The sequence below is a fragment of the Somniosus microcephalus genome, chromosome 6, assembly GCF_052327205.1.
Source record: "Somniosus microcephalus isolate GS21.2 chromosome 6, FLI_Smic_1.0, whole genome shotgun sequence".
In the NCBI taxonomy this organism is placed as follows: Eukaryota; Metazoa; Chordata; class Chondrichthyes; order Squaliformes; family Somniosidae; genus Somniosus; species Somniosus microcephalus.
In genome coordinates this window covers 50,836,835-50,855,296 of record NC_140992.1, presented here as the reverse complement: position 1 = coordinate 50,855,296, position 18,462 = coordinate 50,836,835, and the positions used below count along the sequence as shown (strand labels likewise).

The 18,462-nt window shown below is 43.8% G+C and overlaps 1 protein-coding gene across 2 annotated transcripts in view; it reads right to left on the bottom strand.

The window, feature by feature from the left end:
• Positions 1 to 18,462, bottom strand: part of LOC147115713 (solute carrier family 12 member 9) — a 133,749-nt gene that overhangs the window by 57,103 nt on the left and 58,184 nt on the right. For both annotated transcript variants that reach the window (XM_085990201.1, XM_085990200.1), the window contains one exon: positions 10,070 to 10,152. In XM_085990201.1, coding sequence (XP_085846327.1) covers positions 10,070 to 10,152 — 83 coding nt within the window. The remainder of the gene's footprint in view (positions 1 to 10,069; positions 10,153 to 18,462) is intronic.

Genomic DNA, 18,462 nt, shown 5'->3' with positions numbered 1-18,462 from the left:
ATCCCACAAAAAAGCAGGCATGGCTAGGACCCATGCGGGTTCCCATAGCAAACACCTTTAATTTGGAGGAAGTGAGTGGAGTCAAAGTAGTCCTGGCAACACGTGTATCGATTTAGGCTAGGGACATGATTACTGAATGCAGCTGATGTTTACCTTTTTGGGTGCCGGAGTGGGCCTTTGTCGCAGCGGTAGCATCCCCGCCGCTGGGCCAGGTGTAGGGTTTCGAACCCCACTCCAGACAGTCCCGGCAAGTGGAGTCGGAGCTCCGGCTCTAAATTCTGGGTCGACATCCAGTGGGATACTTGCGTCCGTGGGTGTGGGTGGCCCCCCCACCTCGTATGGGTTGTGGGAGCCCGTAAAACCCTCCCGCCATAGGACTAACCACCCTAATGGCTGGTATGAAGATGGTTACGGTCACGGAAGGAGCGTTAACGCGGCCAGAAATCCTTCCACCACTTCATACAGTTCCCCAAAGGGAACAGTGTGAAGACACGTACGACGACGACCTTTTTGGGTACTGTGACTGAATTGAAGGAGCTACTACCAAGCTAAAACTGGACAAAATACTTATTTTTTGTCATAGATCATCCAGAATTATGGTAATCTGTACACCAAACAGATGTCATGAATACCAATGAAAACTATAAATAGAAATATAAAACTGAAGATGTATGCAGCATTCTCTGGGTGATATAGTAACATTGTTTTTTTTCCGCTGATACAATTATAAGAGCGTGATCATACATTCCAAATGTAGCATAGAACACAGATTTCAGCAGGGAACGAGACCATCTGATCCGTCGTGCCTATGTCTGAATGAGCCCCACATCAGAGCAATCTACTCCAATGTCACTTCCCTGTGCTTTCCTTGATCCTTGAATACTTTTCTTAAAAGTATTTATCTAATTTCCTCTTGTATGTTGTGATTTGCATAGCCTCAATAACAACTTGAAGTATTCCATTTCTAATAACCTTGTGCATTAAAAAAAAAAAAAAATCATCTAATCTCCCCCTCTTTATGCTTCTTTTTTTCTCTTGACAAATGAACTTGGATCATTTTGAGATAAACATCTCACTCTTTCTTTGCTGTACAATGCACAGCATTACGGCAGCACATACCAGTACAGAGATTACACATGCATCTATGTAATGTCCACTATCAGCACTACACCAGAACATCCCTGGGACAAAGGATTCAGAACTATTAATGTTAATCGGGAGAGGTGTTTAACGGATGACTGAGCCGATATCACGCATATCATCCAAAGTCAAAATGACCCCACCTGTATACAACGCAACAGGAGATCGAGTGGTGTACATCAACAGCATTAGAAAATGCTTGAATTGTTCCATTTCAAAGCATAAAATTCAATAAAAGTCAAAGCACACTTTGCAAATAGGTTAATTCCTGGTTATGCATCAAGACACTTGGGACTGGATGATTTACATTACAAAATTAAAAAGCAGAGCAGTTATTTTACTGGTGTTTGTGCCTGGAATGAAGCCAATGATGTGCAGTTTAATGTTAGTTCTGGAGGTGGGGGGGCGGGGGCGGTGCGGGTGGAGGTGGAATGAAAATTTCCTTTTTTGTAAGAGATGGTGCAGCTTATAGATGTTTCATTAGGTCTAAATTCTACATGGATGGAATTGCTATAGTTGTAATGGACCATCAGGCTTAATCTAAAATTGACAGAATCCACCCAAACAACTGCTAAATTAAACTGGGTGTAAACATTGCATCATCTAGTTTAATTCAACTTGGATGATTTAGGCTGATGGCAATTTGATCAGAACTCAAATTTGTGTCAAACATTTAATCTTCTCCAAGGTGGAAACTAGGCAGAGAATTTTCCAACATTTGAATCATTCCCCAATTCTTTCTGTGGAGAGCAGCCACAGAAATTGCTTTATCTCCACCTTCCCTCCTATTTACTATTCCCCTTAAAGCTCGAGTACTCTTTCCCTGTGTATGCAGTAGGGTGTGTCAAAACAATATTAAAAGTAGCAATTTTCTTCTGCAATGGGAACTATATTACAGTATTCCTGCAGCTTTTCTGTCTGCAGGGCTCGTTAGGAGCAGTTCTGTGGTTAATCATAGGATAAACGTTCTTTTATGTCTAGGTTGCGGTTGTTACGTCAGTGTAATAATAAGAAAAGGACTGCAGAGAACGGTACAACAGGTGTTTACTCAACGTGGTTCAAACTGCAACTGAAACAACAGATTACTACTCAGCGTTATATACAGGTGTGGTCACTGCCGGTACTACAGTATACATGAGCTGTAGAAAGTAGTTCTCCCCTTTAAGGTACATACATTACAATTCCTCCCCTTTTAGATTAACAGTGCCATAACACTCATTTAACAATTAAATATCAAACTAATTACAATTAACACTTTTAACATGCAACATTAGCTGAAAATAGTCCATTTATAAATTCAGTCTTTGGGGAGGCTTCCTGATCCTTTCTGGATAGCGCCTTTCCCGAGTGTCTTGCTCTTGGTGCGGAGGCGATTCTGGCCCCCTGTCGTCGGTTGGTTCATCAGCTTCCGATGCTACTGTTTCTGGGTAGATGCTACCTGTACGTCGGGTTCATCACCAGGTACGTATGGGCGAGGCATGGGGTTGACTTGTTCCTGTGACTCGAGGATCTGGTCAGCATGGTGTCTCACGATGCTCTCCCCAACGTCCACTGTGTACATTAGTGGCCCCTGCCGTGTGCATATCGTTCCTGGTTGCCATTTCTCTGTTTGGTAGTCGCGGGCCAAGACTGGTTGCCCTACATTGAAGCTCCTTGTCGGCTTCTCATTGATGTGCTGGAATTGCTTACTCTCAACATCTCTTCGTACATTTGGTCTGAGCAAATCCAGACGAGATCTCAACCTTCGGTTAAAGAACATCATGGCCGGGGTCTGGTTGGTAACTGCATGTGTCGCATTTCTGTAGGCTAACAGGAAATTGTCCACCTTATGCTGCAGTGGAATGTTGTCATCGCACATGGCCTTTACTGCTTTTTTAAAGGTTTGTACGAACCTCTCAGCCAATACATTTGTGGCTGGATGATACGGGGCGGATGTGTAATGCCTTACCCCATTCCTTTTCATAAATCTTCGAAACTCTTCGGACACAAACTGTGGTCTGTTATCAGAGCAAATCTGCTCTGGCAAGCCGTTCCTGGCAATAGTTTTCTCCGTGGTGGTGGAGGACATTTTGATCACCTCAGGCCATTTCGAGTGCGCATCCACGGCTATTAAAAACATTGAATCCATGAATGGACCAGCAAAATCAATATGCACCCGTTGCCATGGAGATGAGGGCCACTCCCATGGGTGTAGAGGGGCATGTGGTGGTGCATTTTGGACCTTCTGGCATCCTGAGCAGCCCTTTGCCAGGTCCTCGATTTGCTGATCGATCTCCGGCCACCACACATAAGCCCTAGCAAGGCTTTTCATTTTCACCCCTCCCAGATGACCTTCGTGAAGCTCATTGAGCACTCTCTCCCTTAACTTGGGTGGAATTACCACTCGGGATCCACACATCAAGGTCCCCTGGCATACTGACAGCTGTTCTCTCCTTGTCGAGAATGCTGGCAACAGTGAGTCGCCATGTGCTGGCCATCCCTTCACCGTCAAATCATATACCCGAGACAGTGTCGGGTCATTTCAGGTCTCCGTCTCTATACCAGCATTAGTTACTGGCAAGCATTCAATTATAGTCGAATGAAATATTTCGACAGGATCCACTGCTGGTGCTTCCTCTGCAGTAGGCAGTGGCAGGCGCGATAGCCCATCAGCGTTTCCATGCTGTTTCGTGCCCTTATACTCGATTTCACATTGGTGCACCCCTAGAAAAAGGGACCATCTTTGCAGCCGTTGCGCAGTCATCACCGGAACGCCCTTCTTTGGATTAAAGATGGAGACAAGTAGTTGGTGGTCAGTCAGCAAGGTGAACTTCTGCCCGTGCAGATAGTGATTGAACTTTTTCACTCCCCACACTAGGCTGAGGGCCTCCCTGTCAATCTGGGCGCAGTTACGCTCGGCTGAGGTTAGTGACCGAGACGCAAAGGCTACTGGCCTCTCCGAGCCGTCCGGGAATTTGTGCGACAGCACCGCTCCAATGCCATAGGGTGATGCATCACACGCCAACTGAATTGGTAGTGCTGGGTTGAAATGAGCCAACACCTCTTTTGATGTGATCAATGCTTTGCTCTTCTGGAAAGCTCGTTTACATTCGTCACTCCACTTCCATGGTACCCCCGTTTGCAGTAGGGTGTTCAGTGGGTGTAGTACGGTAGACAAATTCGGCAAGAACTTATGGTAGTAGTTCACCAGCCCGAGGAACAACCTCAGTTGTGACACATTTTCCGGTGCTGGAGCCTTGACTACTGCCTCAATCTTTTCAGGGGACTTATGTAACCCCTCTTTATCAATAACGTGGCCACAATACGAGATCTGCTTCTGGAAAAACTCGCATTTGTGGCGATTAGCTCGGAGCCCATATTCCTTCAATCTAGTGAGCACCTGCTCCAGGTTGGCGAGGTGATCAGTCATTTTCGCCCGTGACCAGGATGTCGTCCAAATAACACTGGGTCCCTGGAATCCCTTGCAGGACTTGTTCCATTGCCCTTTGCCAAATAGCCAGAGCCGATGCTACCCAGAACACCAGCCGGTTGTATTGGTAGAGACCTTTATGAGTGTTGAGCGTGAGGTACTGTTTCGAGGCTTCTTCTGCCTCCATTTGCAGGTACGCCTGGCCAGATCAATCTTAGTGAAGCGTTTCCCTCCAGATAGCAAGGCGAAAATATCTTCAATCTGCGGAAGCGGATATTGTACAGTGTGAAGGACTGGGTTCACTGTCACCTAAAAGTCCCCACAGATGCGAACCTTCTTTGGTTCCCCAGGCGTATTACTCAACGACCTCTTCATTACAGGAACGATGGGTGTAGCCCACTCGCTCCAGTCCACTTTGGACAGTACTCCTGAACGTTCCAAACCTTCCAGCTCTGCTTCAAAGGCTGGGCGGATCGCATAAGGTACCGGTCTGGCCTTAAAAAACTTTGGGCTTGCATTTTCCTCTATTTTGATCGTCGCTGTTATGCCTTTTAGTGTTCCGAGTCCCTGCTGGAACACTTCTTGTGCGTCAGTTAGCATTTTTGACAGTCATCCAGGTGTGACGTCGTCATCCTTTTTGGCATCTACAGTCAGTGCTTGTATGGAATGCCAATCTAGCTGTATCTTCTGGATCCATTCACGTCCTAGTAGTGGTGGTCCTCCATCTGGCAATATATATAGGTCCATTTTTGGTGTTTCCTTGCCGTTATATATAACGTTCACCCTTATTTTTCCTTTGGGGTAGACTTTTTGCCCCGTGTACGTCTTCAAGACAATCTTTGTATCTCTCAAGGGTATATGTGAGAATAGCCGCTTGTAGTCCCTTTGGTTTATGACTGTTAGGGCTGATCCTGTGTCCAATTCCATTTTCACTTGGACTCCTGCTATCTTGAGCGTGACCCAGATAGTTTGGTGATCCTCCGTTTTGATCACATTATGTAGTTTCAGACAACCCAGCTCCTTGCTTCCGGAGTCTGTATCACTCTTCTGTTCGTCTGAACTACTCTCCGTCACCTTATGTACCTTCTTGTACTTCTCCTGTGGAGATTTCTTGCTGCTGGTTTTCTTTCCCGACCTGCAGACTCTTGCTATGTGTCCTACTTTTCCACACTGTCTGCACACTTTGTCCTTGAACCAGCAATCATTATGGTCGTGTGTTGTTCTGCCGCAGCGATAGCACTTCACTGTTCCGTGTGACATTTCATTTGTGCCATATTCTTGCGGTCTCCGTTGTATCTCTGCAGCGCCCCGTGCTGCTGCTTCGTGTGATACTGCAATGCTGAAAGCCTTGTCCAGCGTAAGATCCTTTTCTGATAGAAGCCGTTTCTGGGTTCCTTCACTTTGAAGCCCACACACAAACTTGTCCCTTAAAGTATCTGCTAGTCCCGTTCCAAACTGGCAGTGTTTCGATAGCTGGCGCAGTTCCGTTAAATACTCAGCATTACTTTCATCTTTATGCTGGTTCCTTTTGTGAAACTTAAATCTTTCTGCCATCAGCAGCGGTGTGGGGTTTAAGTGGTCCTGTAGGATTGACACTGTTTTCAAAATCCTTTTCTACTGGCTTCTCTGGGGTTACTAGGTTTCGTCATAAGCCATATGTTTTTGCACCCATTGAATTCAACAATACCAGTGCTTTCTTGTCATCTGGCACTTCATTCGCCTTGCAGTATACTTCTATGCGTTCGACATATGTCGTCCAATCTTCGACTTCATTGTCGAACGCTGTGATACTGCCACTCTTCGGCATTTTTGGGTGATGCTAGACTGGCTTAAAATGGCGTCTCCCGCGCTTTCCTTTCTTCCCCGCTGCGGCTTAAATTGGCATCTCCCGCGCTGCTGCCAACGCCGCTCTTGGCGGTCCTCGTGGCAAATGGCAACGCCCTGTGGGTTTCGTGCGCTGCTCCTGCGCTGCTGCCAACGCCGCTCTCTGCGGTCCTCGTGGCAATGGCAGCGCCTCGCGGTTTCCTGCGCGCCTCTCTTCCCCCGCTGACGCTGCTCGGCCCTTGACCACCGGCTGCGCTCTGCTCTCTCTCGCCTCTCTCCCCCATTGACGCCGCTCGGTCCTGAACACCAGCTGCGCCCTGTGTGCTCTGCCCTCTCTCTCTCCCCAGTCGACGCTGCTCAGCCTTTTTCTGTGCCACTCGGTCGGGCTCTAGCCCGTCGCTGTCCGGGAAGGGTCTGCGCAGTACCTGTTGCCAGCCCGTTTCGCTGGACCACCGTGACTGGAAAGCCAAGCCTGGCTCTTGACAGCCTCCCCTGCGATGCTCAAATCTCCACTGGATGACTGGGCGGTTGCCCGTGGTCGACGCCTGTGCTTCTGGACTCGACCTTCTTCCACTGTTCTCCAGGAGCGAATCCCTGGGAGGTGATGCAGAGTTGCAGGTAGGTTCGAACTTGCTCGTCGCCACTGTTACGTCCGTGTAATAATAAGAAAAGGACTGCAGAGAACGGTACAACAGGTGTTTACTCAACGTGGTTCAAACTGCAACTGAAACAACAGATTACTACTCAGCGTTATATACAGGTGTGGTCACTGCCGGTACTACAGTATACATGAGCTGTAGAAAGTAGTTCCCCCCTTAAAGGTACATACATTACAGCGGTCAAAGGGAATTACTTTTGTTCTGCAGTATTAATGTAGTGACAATAGAAACGGGTTAGAGATAGGGAAGGGCGAGGCCATGGAGTGATTTAAACACAAGTGTGAGAATTTTAAATTTGTGACATTGGGGAACCGGGAGCCAATCTCTATCAGCAAGGACAGGGGCGATGGGTAACCAGGACTTGGTGCGGGTTCGGACACATGAAGCAGACTTTTTGATGAGCTTAAGTTTATGGAGGGTGGAAAATGGAGCACCAGCCAGGAGAGCATTGGAGTAATCAAACCTGGAAGTGACGAAAGCGGGTCTGAGGGTTTCGGTGGCAGATGTGTTGAGGTAGGATGGTGCGACAGGCGTGGAAGCAGGCAGGCTTTGTGATAGAGAAGAAACAGAGGAAGCACCTTAAATGCAAGTTGTTATTGACCGAAATGAAATCCAGAAGAAATAAGCCCTTGAGCGTTTGTTCAAACTTCGCAATTGAAGAGCAAGTGGAAAGTTTACTTTACAGAGAATTAACATTACTCTGCTCTACGGCAATCTGTAACAGGTGAATTATCCCACTATACTCCATCATGAAATGATGGCTACTTTTCCCATCTCCTGTTTAGGTTACATCAACATCATTAAAATAAACATTTTGCAGGACCTTTAAGGTTTTGATTGCAACCTCACCAAACCTTTTGTCAATCTGAAGAAGTTTCCTCCTTTCATCTGATCAAATGAGAGATTGTGTTCAAAATCCGGGAAGGCCTCAGAAGTAAGGCGGACTGGGACCCTCCAATATGGTGAATTATGTCTGATCTGTGAAACTGAGCTGCTACTATCCAGCTCATAATCATTAGCAGCCATTGAAATCACTGAACTCATCTTTACTCCCTTTTTCTGCTCTTTCACTGCTACAAATTTCAAGTTGATTAGACCTCGCGTCAATTCGAAAATCCAACTCCCCAAATGGACGCTCCCAAGGAATACATGTGGGGAAATTGCAAGCCCTCCATTCATACTGGACCAAAAATCAAGAGCTGCGGGCCTGTGATTTCCTGACCAACACTCCCCATCAGTGCCACTTCTCACTGGAAGTGCCTGATCAAGCAATCAGCCTATAGTGTACACTTCTACTTAAACCACAGAAGTTTACACCGCAGGAGGCGGCCAATCAGCTCGTCACGTCTGTGCTGGTTCTTTGCTAGAGCAATCCAAAACTAATCCCACTGTATTGGTCTCTCGCTGTGGCTCGATCTTTCTCTGCTCCAAATATTTATCCAGTTTTCCCATAAAAGCAGCAATGGTCTCTACTTCAACCACAGCCGCAACACAGCATTCCATGCTTAAACAACACTCTGTGTAAATAGATTTCTCCTAACCTCACTCTCGGTGATAATTTAAAATTGATGATCCCTTGTCACCAATTCCCCAACCAGAGGAAATAGTCTTTCCCTATTTGCTCTATTAAAAACCTCTGATAAATCTCGTTTTCTCTGCTCCAGTGGAAAGAGTCGCAGTATCTCAAATCGCACATCATAACTATAGCTTTCCATGCTTGGCATCATCCTGGTGAATCTATGCTTAATGCTCTCTATGACTTTAATGGCCTTTCTATAATAAAAACTGATGTTGCAGTTTCTAACATCTTGTATGCTGGATTCAATCTGTGCCATCATCCTGCCAATGCATTTAATCTTCAATAAAATGTAAAGTTTGAATCAGTACATGAACTACAGAGTTATTGATATTAACTTTCTCACTTTGATAAATATTGTTGCCATTAGAACTACAATGACCCGAGACTTGTACTTAAATCATTCAATAGATATAATTTGGCTTTTACCACAGACCACTAAAGGAGCTATATAATTTACAACATTGACCTAACTCAACTCGGTGATAACTAATTACTTCATAAAAAGTGTCATTACCATCTCTCATCCAATTTGACAATGCATGCTATTGATTTGACAATATTAAACCTCCATCAATATTAAGTACCTTCTGCTAAAAAATATTTTCTTGTTCACATCTATTTATTTATTTTAACTACTTATTTAGTTATTTATTAAGAAAAGACGAACATCTTTGAACTGCGAAATAATACAAATTCCACTTTTGAATAATGGCAATTGCATAAAGCTGGAATTGATTTCTTTCGATCTTCATATAATTGATCCTAATTTAACAGCCAAGATTACAGCAGTTTAATCTCTATGGTGTCATTCAATGCGGATTTGGTCTCCACACTGCTGATGTCTTGATCTCAAAACATCACTGTGGAAAACTGGTGCTTCCTCTGGGGAAGAGTTGCATCGGTTGAGGCTTGAGGGCCTTTCAACTGCCATCTTGAATGCAGCTCGTGTGGCCGAGGGAGATGAAGTAACACTAGGAGAATGTTTTTTACCCTGCAGCAAACTTTAAACATACAGCATAATTTTAAAAAGTACAGCACATTGCTTATGCATATCATATTAAATTTTCAGAGCACTATTTCATTTCTGTATTGTTCAAAATGCTTCAAATGCCCACACAAATCCCTAAATAGCTTTCTAGAAAAAGATCACATTGGTCTGGGGGTTACTTTATAAGTTTCCTGTTAGGTTTAATAAAACTGCAGAGCCCTGTTTTTAGGTTGTCTAAACAGGGACCGTAGGTAAAACAACTAAATCAAAGTGGCACACTGATCTATTTTAGTCTTCTACAAATGGTTCCATATTAATAAAATATAAAAACTTATTTCACAGATTGCAGAATGGTGAACCAACATAGCCTTCAGTTACACAGATTTTTTTCCCCCCACACTTTCCCACAACGGTAAATTTTCAAGTTTTTTGCGACTTCCATTACCTCAAAAACAAACAAATAAAAGTACCTGTACTAACACCCATGAAATCAGTACAGCAGCCCAGGGATTTCCACCGTGCGAAGTTTTCTTAGCAGGCATGAGAAGTTTTCCTAAATTGAGGAAAATAAAAGATGACCCAGTGAGCAGATTAATCAGATTAAGGGCTATCAATAATTCTCTCACGTTTAAATGTTTTCTCAGATTCGCGTTTAAACAGAGCACATTAAGTAATAAATGACAAAGTAGCAGATAAATGAGTACGTCACAGTTCGTGATCCCACTAAAGGGTTCACTCCATCTTCAGGTCGAGTTAATAGAACCTATTCCATAACTGCAATTTTCTTTATAACTGCAGGGATTACACACACAATAACAAAGCAATAAACAGACAAGGATGCTGTAATTACATCATGGGATATATGAACACATTCATCTGAAATGTCTCTCTCCAGTATTTTAAAATAAAGGGGTTAAAGCCTCTGTTAAAATAGAAGAGAAAGGATTTTCAGAAAAAAATACATTAAGCATCTGCAGACTAGTATCCATATCAAAATTTCAGGGCCATCAATTACAAGGCACTAGTTCAGTCAAGAGGTTCAGGTGATATTGTGATGAACAGAAATTTCTCTCATGTTAGTCTTGTATATGAAACACAGCTGTAACCCAGATTCAAGATGGATTCTGTTCTTCAAGAGAAACATTGGAAAGAGATTCTATTTGGTCCAATAATTTAAGTTCTGAAATCACATTGGGTTAAACCAAGAGTGAAATTCTGAAAAATTCTTCTAGAAATAGTAGCTTTTACTGGATTAATTTTGCAGTCATTTTCACAATGGTTTTTCACTCTCCAATTCAGAAACATTACTGTAAATGTTAAAAGCATTTTTGAAAGCCTCATGGTTATTTATCATCAGTGATTAAACCACTAACTGCAAGAGGAAACCGTCATTGCGAAGCTAAAAGCTATGAACAGTATTCAGAATAAGGTTACAGTGCAAATAATCATTGTTAATGACTGGAATTAAAACCAAAAGTGATCACAGCTGGTCCAGAATCTCACCCCAGGTGCTGAGGAAGGGAATATGTCATCACATGTAATGCCTTAATGGAACGTATATTTCAATGCAAGCCAAATAAAAAGGTTCATCTTCCTCGTTTGGGGCATTTCTCAGACATTCCGTCTTTTTCATCACTTCACGTGATTTAACTTTAATACTGCCTTTGTGTCCAGCAGAAAGGTTTCATGTTGGATCCAATTTACCACCATTCTTAGCATATAATTTGTAAATGATAATTGAGATGATCTAAAAGTGTAGCAATTATCTAACTCTCCTGTGTCTTGAGCATCATCATTCAGAGCTGACCATATTCATTTCAAACACCATGAAATGTCTGAGCCAATTTATAAATGCCATTTAATCTGCAGAAATACTTTCCTTGTTGAAAAGAGCATTTTGTGACCAGTGAGCAATTTTACAGGAACAGGATAACGAAGATGCAACTGTTATTTTCCTTATGTTGCCAGCTTACATTAATTTGCCAAAATAATTGCAGTTTTAATCTGACTGAAACAAATAACTGGAATTGTTCAAACAGACTTGAAGAATAATTCTAAGAAAGAGAAAGCTGTGAAAATCTCAATGATCACAATTAAGTATGCCGGCAGGTAAATGAGGGGAAGAGTACAAAAAGCAGATGGCGAGGCTGGCTTTGTCTAACCATTTGCCCACTATTTCAACAGTTGTTTTGGTCCGGCACACTGATGTTGTTGGCTGGGTGAGGAATTGGCATCTGCACAGACAAAGCCTGGCTTCAAATAGAGAGCAAAGTAGTTCCAGGAATATGATTTATTCAAATGTTTTTGAAATAAGGTTCAAATTTATTATCCGTGAGGCAGAACGACACACAAAAGTTGAATATGTATGCACTTTGGAATTGGGGCAGGGTTAGCAGTGGGATGGAATATATTTGGTGTAAATATTCCACGGAAAACCCCTTGATGGGTTAAGGAACTAGCTCATCAACTCTCATTTAAGATTAATCAAAGGACAAGACAGGCATGTTCCCGTGAAATCTGTGGGATTTTTTCTATTAGATATCATTAAAATCCTATCTTCCCAACATCTGGACCCTCAGGGAAGCCAACTAATTGGCATAATTGTATGCTAGTTAGCATGAAATCATACTTATTCCACTGAGCACACTACGACACCTTTGAAAAGTTCCCTTTCAAGAGAAAAAGAGGGGGGGAACATTTTGCTGATGGACTCAAAAGTGCAGGTGTGGGAATGTTGGCTGCAGACAAGATCTGTTTTGGGCATGATCTTGAGCACAGAGCTTAGAGACAGAGCTGGGAGGATGCAATCAGAGTGGATCGCAAGTAGAGTGGAAGAATTTGGAGAGAGCAGGAATTGGTGGGGAGGAAGAAGGCGGTCGAGAAGTCTATCTGAAAAGGAGGAGTGGAGCCACAGAACCCAAGGAGCCTAAGTTAATAGGCACGAGAGTGGACCTGCAGGAGAGCGAGAGGAGCGGCCGCAGATGAAGGTAGGCCCGAGAGCCCAGAGGAAGCGCGGTAAAAAAAACTAAAGTGATGTCAGCACAAGGGTAGGAGCTGATTGGCGAGTAGCTGGTGATTTTTTTTAAGTCGAGAGTTTATTTCCCTAAAGTTAGTTAATAGTCTATTAAGTAGAGCATGGTAGGGCACCTCAGTCCCGTGGATTGCACATCCTGTGCCATTTGGGAACTCCAGGATGCTTCCCTTGTCCTGGACAACCACATGTGCAGGAAATGTCGTCAGCTGGAGGAGCTCAAACTCCAGGTTTCGGAGCTCGAGTGGCAGCTGGCATCACTGTGGTGCATCAGTGAGGCTGAGAGCCACATGGATAGCACATTTCAGGAGGTGGTCACCCCGCAGCGCAAGGGTGTGCAGGCAAAGTGGGAATGAGTGACCATCAGACAGACAAGGAGCAGGCAGGTAGTGCAGGAGTCCCGAGTGCATCTCACTCTCTAACCAGTATTCTGAATGTGGCTCAGCTGTATAGGGGCAGGGGACAGGGGAAGATCAAGAAAGTAATAGGATAGGAGATTCGATAGTATGGGGAACAGACAGGATTTTCTGCGGCCGCAGACGTGATTCCAGGATGGTATGTTGCCTCCCTAGTGCCAGGGTCAAGAATGTCACTGAGCGGCTGCAGAACATTCCAAGGGGAGAGGGTGAATAGCCAGAGGTCGTGGTCCATATCGGTATCAACATAGGTAGAAAGAGAGATGGAGGTCCTGCAAGCAGATTTTAGGGAGCTGGGAAAAAGATTAAAAAAGCAGGACCTCAAAAGTAATCTCTGGATTACTCCCAGTGTCATGAGCTGGTGAGTATAGAAACAGGAGGATAGAGCAGATGAATGCATGGCTGAAGAGATGGCGCAGGAGGGAGGACTTTAGATTCCTGGGACAGTGGGACCGGTTCTGGGGGAGTTGGGACCTGTACAGGCCGGATGGGTTGCACCTCAACAGAGCAGGGACTAAAGTCCTCGCTGGGGCGGGGGAGGTTGCTAGTGCTGTTGGGGAGGGTTTAAACTAATTTGGCAGGGGGATGTAGCATTTGAAAGGAGAAACAAGGTACACATAGTATTGGGAGAGACGGATAGCACTAGCGTAAGAAATAGTACGGTATTAGATGACATCAGACTAAGAGAATACAAGGAGGTCTAAGACAGGTTTACAGTGCAAGTGTGTAAATGCACAAAGCGTGGTAAATAAGGTTGGTGAGCTGCAGGCGCAAATAGCCACATGGGAATACGATGTCATGGCGATAACTGAGACCTGGCTCAAAAAAGGGAAGGTTTGGGTTTTAAATATTCCCTGATATAAGGTGTTCAGGAAAAATAGGGAAGGAAAGAAAGGAGGTGGTGTGGCAGTATTGGTTAAGGAGAATGTTAGTGCTGGAGAGAGGATGTCCTGGAAGGGTCAAGGACGGAATCTATTCGGTTAAAGTTAAGAAATAATAGGTGCCATTACACTATTCTATAGGCCACCAACTAGTGAGCAGGATATAAGAACATAAGAAGTAGGAGCAGGAGTAGGCCATACGGCCCCTCGGGCCTGCTCCGCCATTCAATAGGATCATGGCTGATCCGAATCTAGACTCACGTCAACTTCCCTGCCTTCTCCCCGTAACCCCTAATTCCCTTATCTGCTAGGAAACTGTATCTCCATTTTAAATTTATTTAATGTTGCAGCTTCCGCAGCTCTCTGGGGTAGCAAATTCCATAGATTTACTACCCTCTGAGTGAAGAAGTTTCTCCTCATCTCAGTTTTGAAACGGCAGCCCCTTATTCTAAGATTATGCCCCCTAGTTCTAGTCTCACCCATCAGTGGAAACATCCTCACCGCATCCACCCGATCAAGCCCCCTCACAATCTTGTATGTTTCGATAAGATCGCCTCTCATTCTTCTGAACTCCAATGAGTAGAGTCCCAACCTACTCAACCTTTCCTCATACGTCAACCCCCTCATCTCCGGAATCAACCGAGTGAACCTTCTCTGAACCGCCTCGAGAGCAAGTATATCTTTTCTTAAATATGGAAACCAAAAACTGCACGCAGTATTCCAGGTGTGGCCTCACCAATACCCTGTGTAACTGCAGCAAGACTTCCCTGTTTTTATACTCCATCCCCCTCGCAATAAAAGCCAAGATTCCATTGGCCTTCCTGATCACCTGCATACTAACTTTGTGTTTCATGCACCAGGACCCCCAGATCCCTTTGTACTGTAGCACTTTGCAGTTTCTCTCCATTTAGATAATAACTTGCTCTTTGATTTTTTCTGCCAAAGTGCATAACCTCACACTTTCCAACATTATATTGCATCTGCCAAATCTCTGCCCACTCACTTAGCCTGTCTATGTCCTTTTGCAGGTTTTTTATGTCCTCCTCACTCACTGCTTTCCCTCCCATCTTTGTATCATCAGCAAACTTGGATATATTGCACTCGGTCCCTTCCTCCAAATCGTTAATATAGAGATTGTAAAGAGTTGGGGTCCCAGCACTGACCCCTGCGGAACACCACTAGTTACTGATTGCCAGCCCGAGAATGAACCATTTATCCCAACTCTTTGTTTTCTGTTAGATAGCCAATCTTCCACCCATGCCAGTATATTACCCCCAATCCTGTGATTTCTTATCTTGATCAGTAATCTTTTGTGTGGAACCTTGTCGAATGCCTTTTGGAAGTCCAAATACACTACATCCACTGGTTCCCCTTTATCCACCCTGTATGTTACATCCTCAAAGAATTCGAGCAAATTTGTCAAACATGACTTCCCCTTCATAAAACCATGCTGACTCTGTCCTATTAAATTATGTTTATCCAAATGCTCTGTTACTGTTTCCTTAATAATGGACTCCAACATTTTGCCAACTGGTCTATAGTTTCCAGCTTTTTGTCTACTTCCCTTCTTAAATAAGGGTGTTACATTAGCAGTTTTCCAATCTGCCGGGACCTTTGCTGAGTCCAGGGAGTTCTGGAAAATAATCACCAATGCATCCACAATCCCTACCGCCACTTCTCTCAAGACCCTAGGATGTAGGCCATCAGGTCCGGGGGATTTAGCCGCCTTAAGTCCCATTATTTTACTGAGTACCATCTCCTTAGTGATTTTAATCGTCTTTAGCTCCTCCCCCCCCATTGCCCCCGGTTTGTCCAGTGTTGGATATTTTTAGTGTCCTCTACTGTAAAGACTGATACAAAATATTTGTTCAGCGTCTTTGCCATCTCCAGGAGCAAATTTGCAGCGAAATTACAGAGAAGTGCAAAAACTAGAGAGTAGTGATAATGGGGGACTTCAACTATCCTAATATAGATTGGGATAGTAATAGTGTAAAGGGCAGGGGTGTGGGGAGGGAATAATTTCTGAAGTGTGTTCAGGAGAACTTTCTGGATCAATACGTTTCCGGCCCAATAAGGAAGGAGGCATTGCTGGATCTGGTTCTGGGGAATGAGGTGGGTCAAGTGTCAATAGGGGAACATTTAGGAGAACAGTGATTACACTATCATAAGGTTTCGATTAGTTATGGAAAAGGACAAGGAGTAATCTAGGGTAAAAATACTTAATTGGAGGAGGGCCAATTTCAGTGGGTTGAGAACGGATCTGGCCCGGGTAAATTGGAATCAAAGATTGGCAGGCAAACCTGTAATTGAACAATGGGCTGCCTTTAAAGCGGAGATAGTTCGGGTACAGTCGAGGTGGAAAGGTAGCGCAACCAAAATCAGAGCTCCCTGGATGACGAAAGAGATAGAGTGTAAGACGAAGCAGAAAAAGGGGATGTATGACAGATGTCAGGCTGAGAATACAAGCGAGAACCAGGCTGAATATAGAAAGTTTAGAGGGAAAGTGATAAAGGAAATAAGAGGGGCAAACATAGAGTATGAGAATCAATTGGCAGGTAACTAAAAAGGGAATCAAAAAGTCTTCTATAGGCATCAAAAAGTCTTCTATAGGCATGTAATAGTAAACAGGTAGTAAGAGGAGGGGTGGGGCCAATTAGGGACCAAAATGAAGATTAGTGGAGGGGTTGTTCTCCTTAGAGCAGAGAAGATTGAGAGGAGATTTAATAGAGGTGTTCAAAATCATGAGGGGTCCAGACAGAGTAGATGGAGAGAAACTGTTCCCATTGGCGGAAGGGTCGAGAACCAGAGGACACAGATTTAAGGTGATTGGCAGAAGAACCAAAGGCGACATGAGGAAAAACTTTTTTATGCAGCGAGTGGTTAGGATCTAGTAGGCACTGCCTGAAAGGGTGGTGGAGGGAGATTCAATTGTGGCTTTCAAAAGGGAATTGGCTAAATACCTGAAGGAAAAGAAAATTGCAAGGCTACAGGGAAAGGGCGGGGGAGTGGGACTAGCTGAAGTGCTCTTGGAGAGTTGGTAGAGGCTCGACAGGCCGAATGGCCTCCTTCTGTGCTGTAAGCATTCTATAATTCTATCTTCCTTTCCTCCACTGATCGATTAACTCACTGTTTGGGTTTATACAAGAATGGCAGAAGGGTTTGACGAAGGGTCTTCGACCTGAAACGTTAACTCAGTTTCTCTCTCCACAGATGCTGCCCTGTTTTCCAGCGTTTTCTGTGGTTATTTCGGATTTCCAACATCCGCAGTATTTTGCTATCGTAATGGCAGAAGGGTGCCTGGCAGAATCATTCCCTAGCAAAAAGTCAACAAATTCAGGAAAAGGTGGTGGGAAGGGGCAAAATGGCAGGAGGAAAAAGGCAGATTCTTTGTCTCCGCATCTTCCCACTTCAATTTACTGGACTGTCTTTCTTATTAAGTCTTGTTTCTTCAACTCTTTTCACACTTTTTTCCTAGCTTCGTAGCTCTCACCATTCATTTTTCAGATCTATTTTACCAACATTAATTTTCTCTGCTTCTGATCTTCGAATCAAAGAACATTACAGACCATTCAGTCATCAAGTCTGTGTCGGTGTATTTCTCCACAAATGCCACTTATTCTCAATATTTCTCATTTTCAAACAATAATCTAATTCCCTCTTAAATGAATTTATGGACTCTGCTTCAACAATGGGTTGTGGCAGAGAATTCCAAACTCTAACCACTCTGAAGATTTCTTTTCTAACTTAACTTTTAATTTGCTGCGATTATCTTAAATTTGTGGCTTGTTACTGTCTGGCTGACCAGAGGAAATAATTGATCACCGTTTACCTCATCATAACTCATCATCATCCTGAAAACCGCCATCAAGTTACTTTCGACCTTCTCAACCCTAGTTTAAAAAAATGCCCTAATTTCTCAAGTGTTTCCTCATAACTGTAACCCATCATCACTGGTAACATCCCCATAATTCTACACTGTACCTTTTTCATTGCTTTCATATCCTTCAGATAATGGGGTAAAAAAATCTGAAGCACTTCCTTTCCTTATTCTTATTTTCAAAATGCATTAACTCACATTTTTCTACATTGAACTCCATTTGCCACCTCTCTGCCAATTCTGCTAGCTGACTGATATCCCCCTGCAGTCTTTCACAATCTGCACGCACGTTTAAAAGAAAATGTAACCAATAAACAAAGTTCAGCCCTTAAAATTGTGTTTTTTTAAAATAAGAAATTAGTTTGCTGAACACAGCTGCACTTTTATCAAGCTATTTGGTGCAGGTACGACAGACAGAAGGTCTTACATTATAATCCTGTGTTGTGTATGTACCTTTAAGAGAATAACTGGTCTCAGGCTGCAGTACCTGCAGTGACCACCCCTGTATAAAAGGCGCTAGTGAGCCTCTGTTTTTAGTTTCACTATTGACTTCCACCAGTAAAGACTTATTTTGTTCACTCCTGCTGTCCGTGTCTCAATTATTCACGGATGTAACACTATGTAACTGTATCATCTGATCCCTCCTTGTAATTTTGAT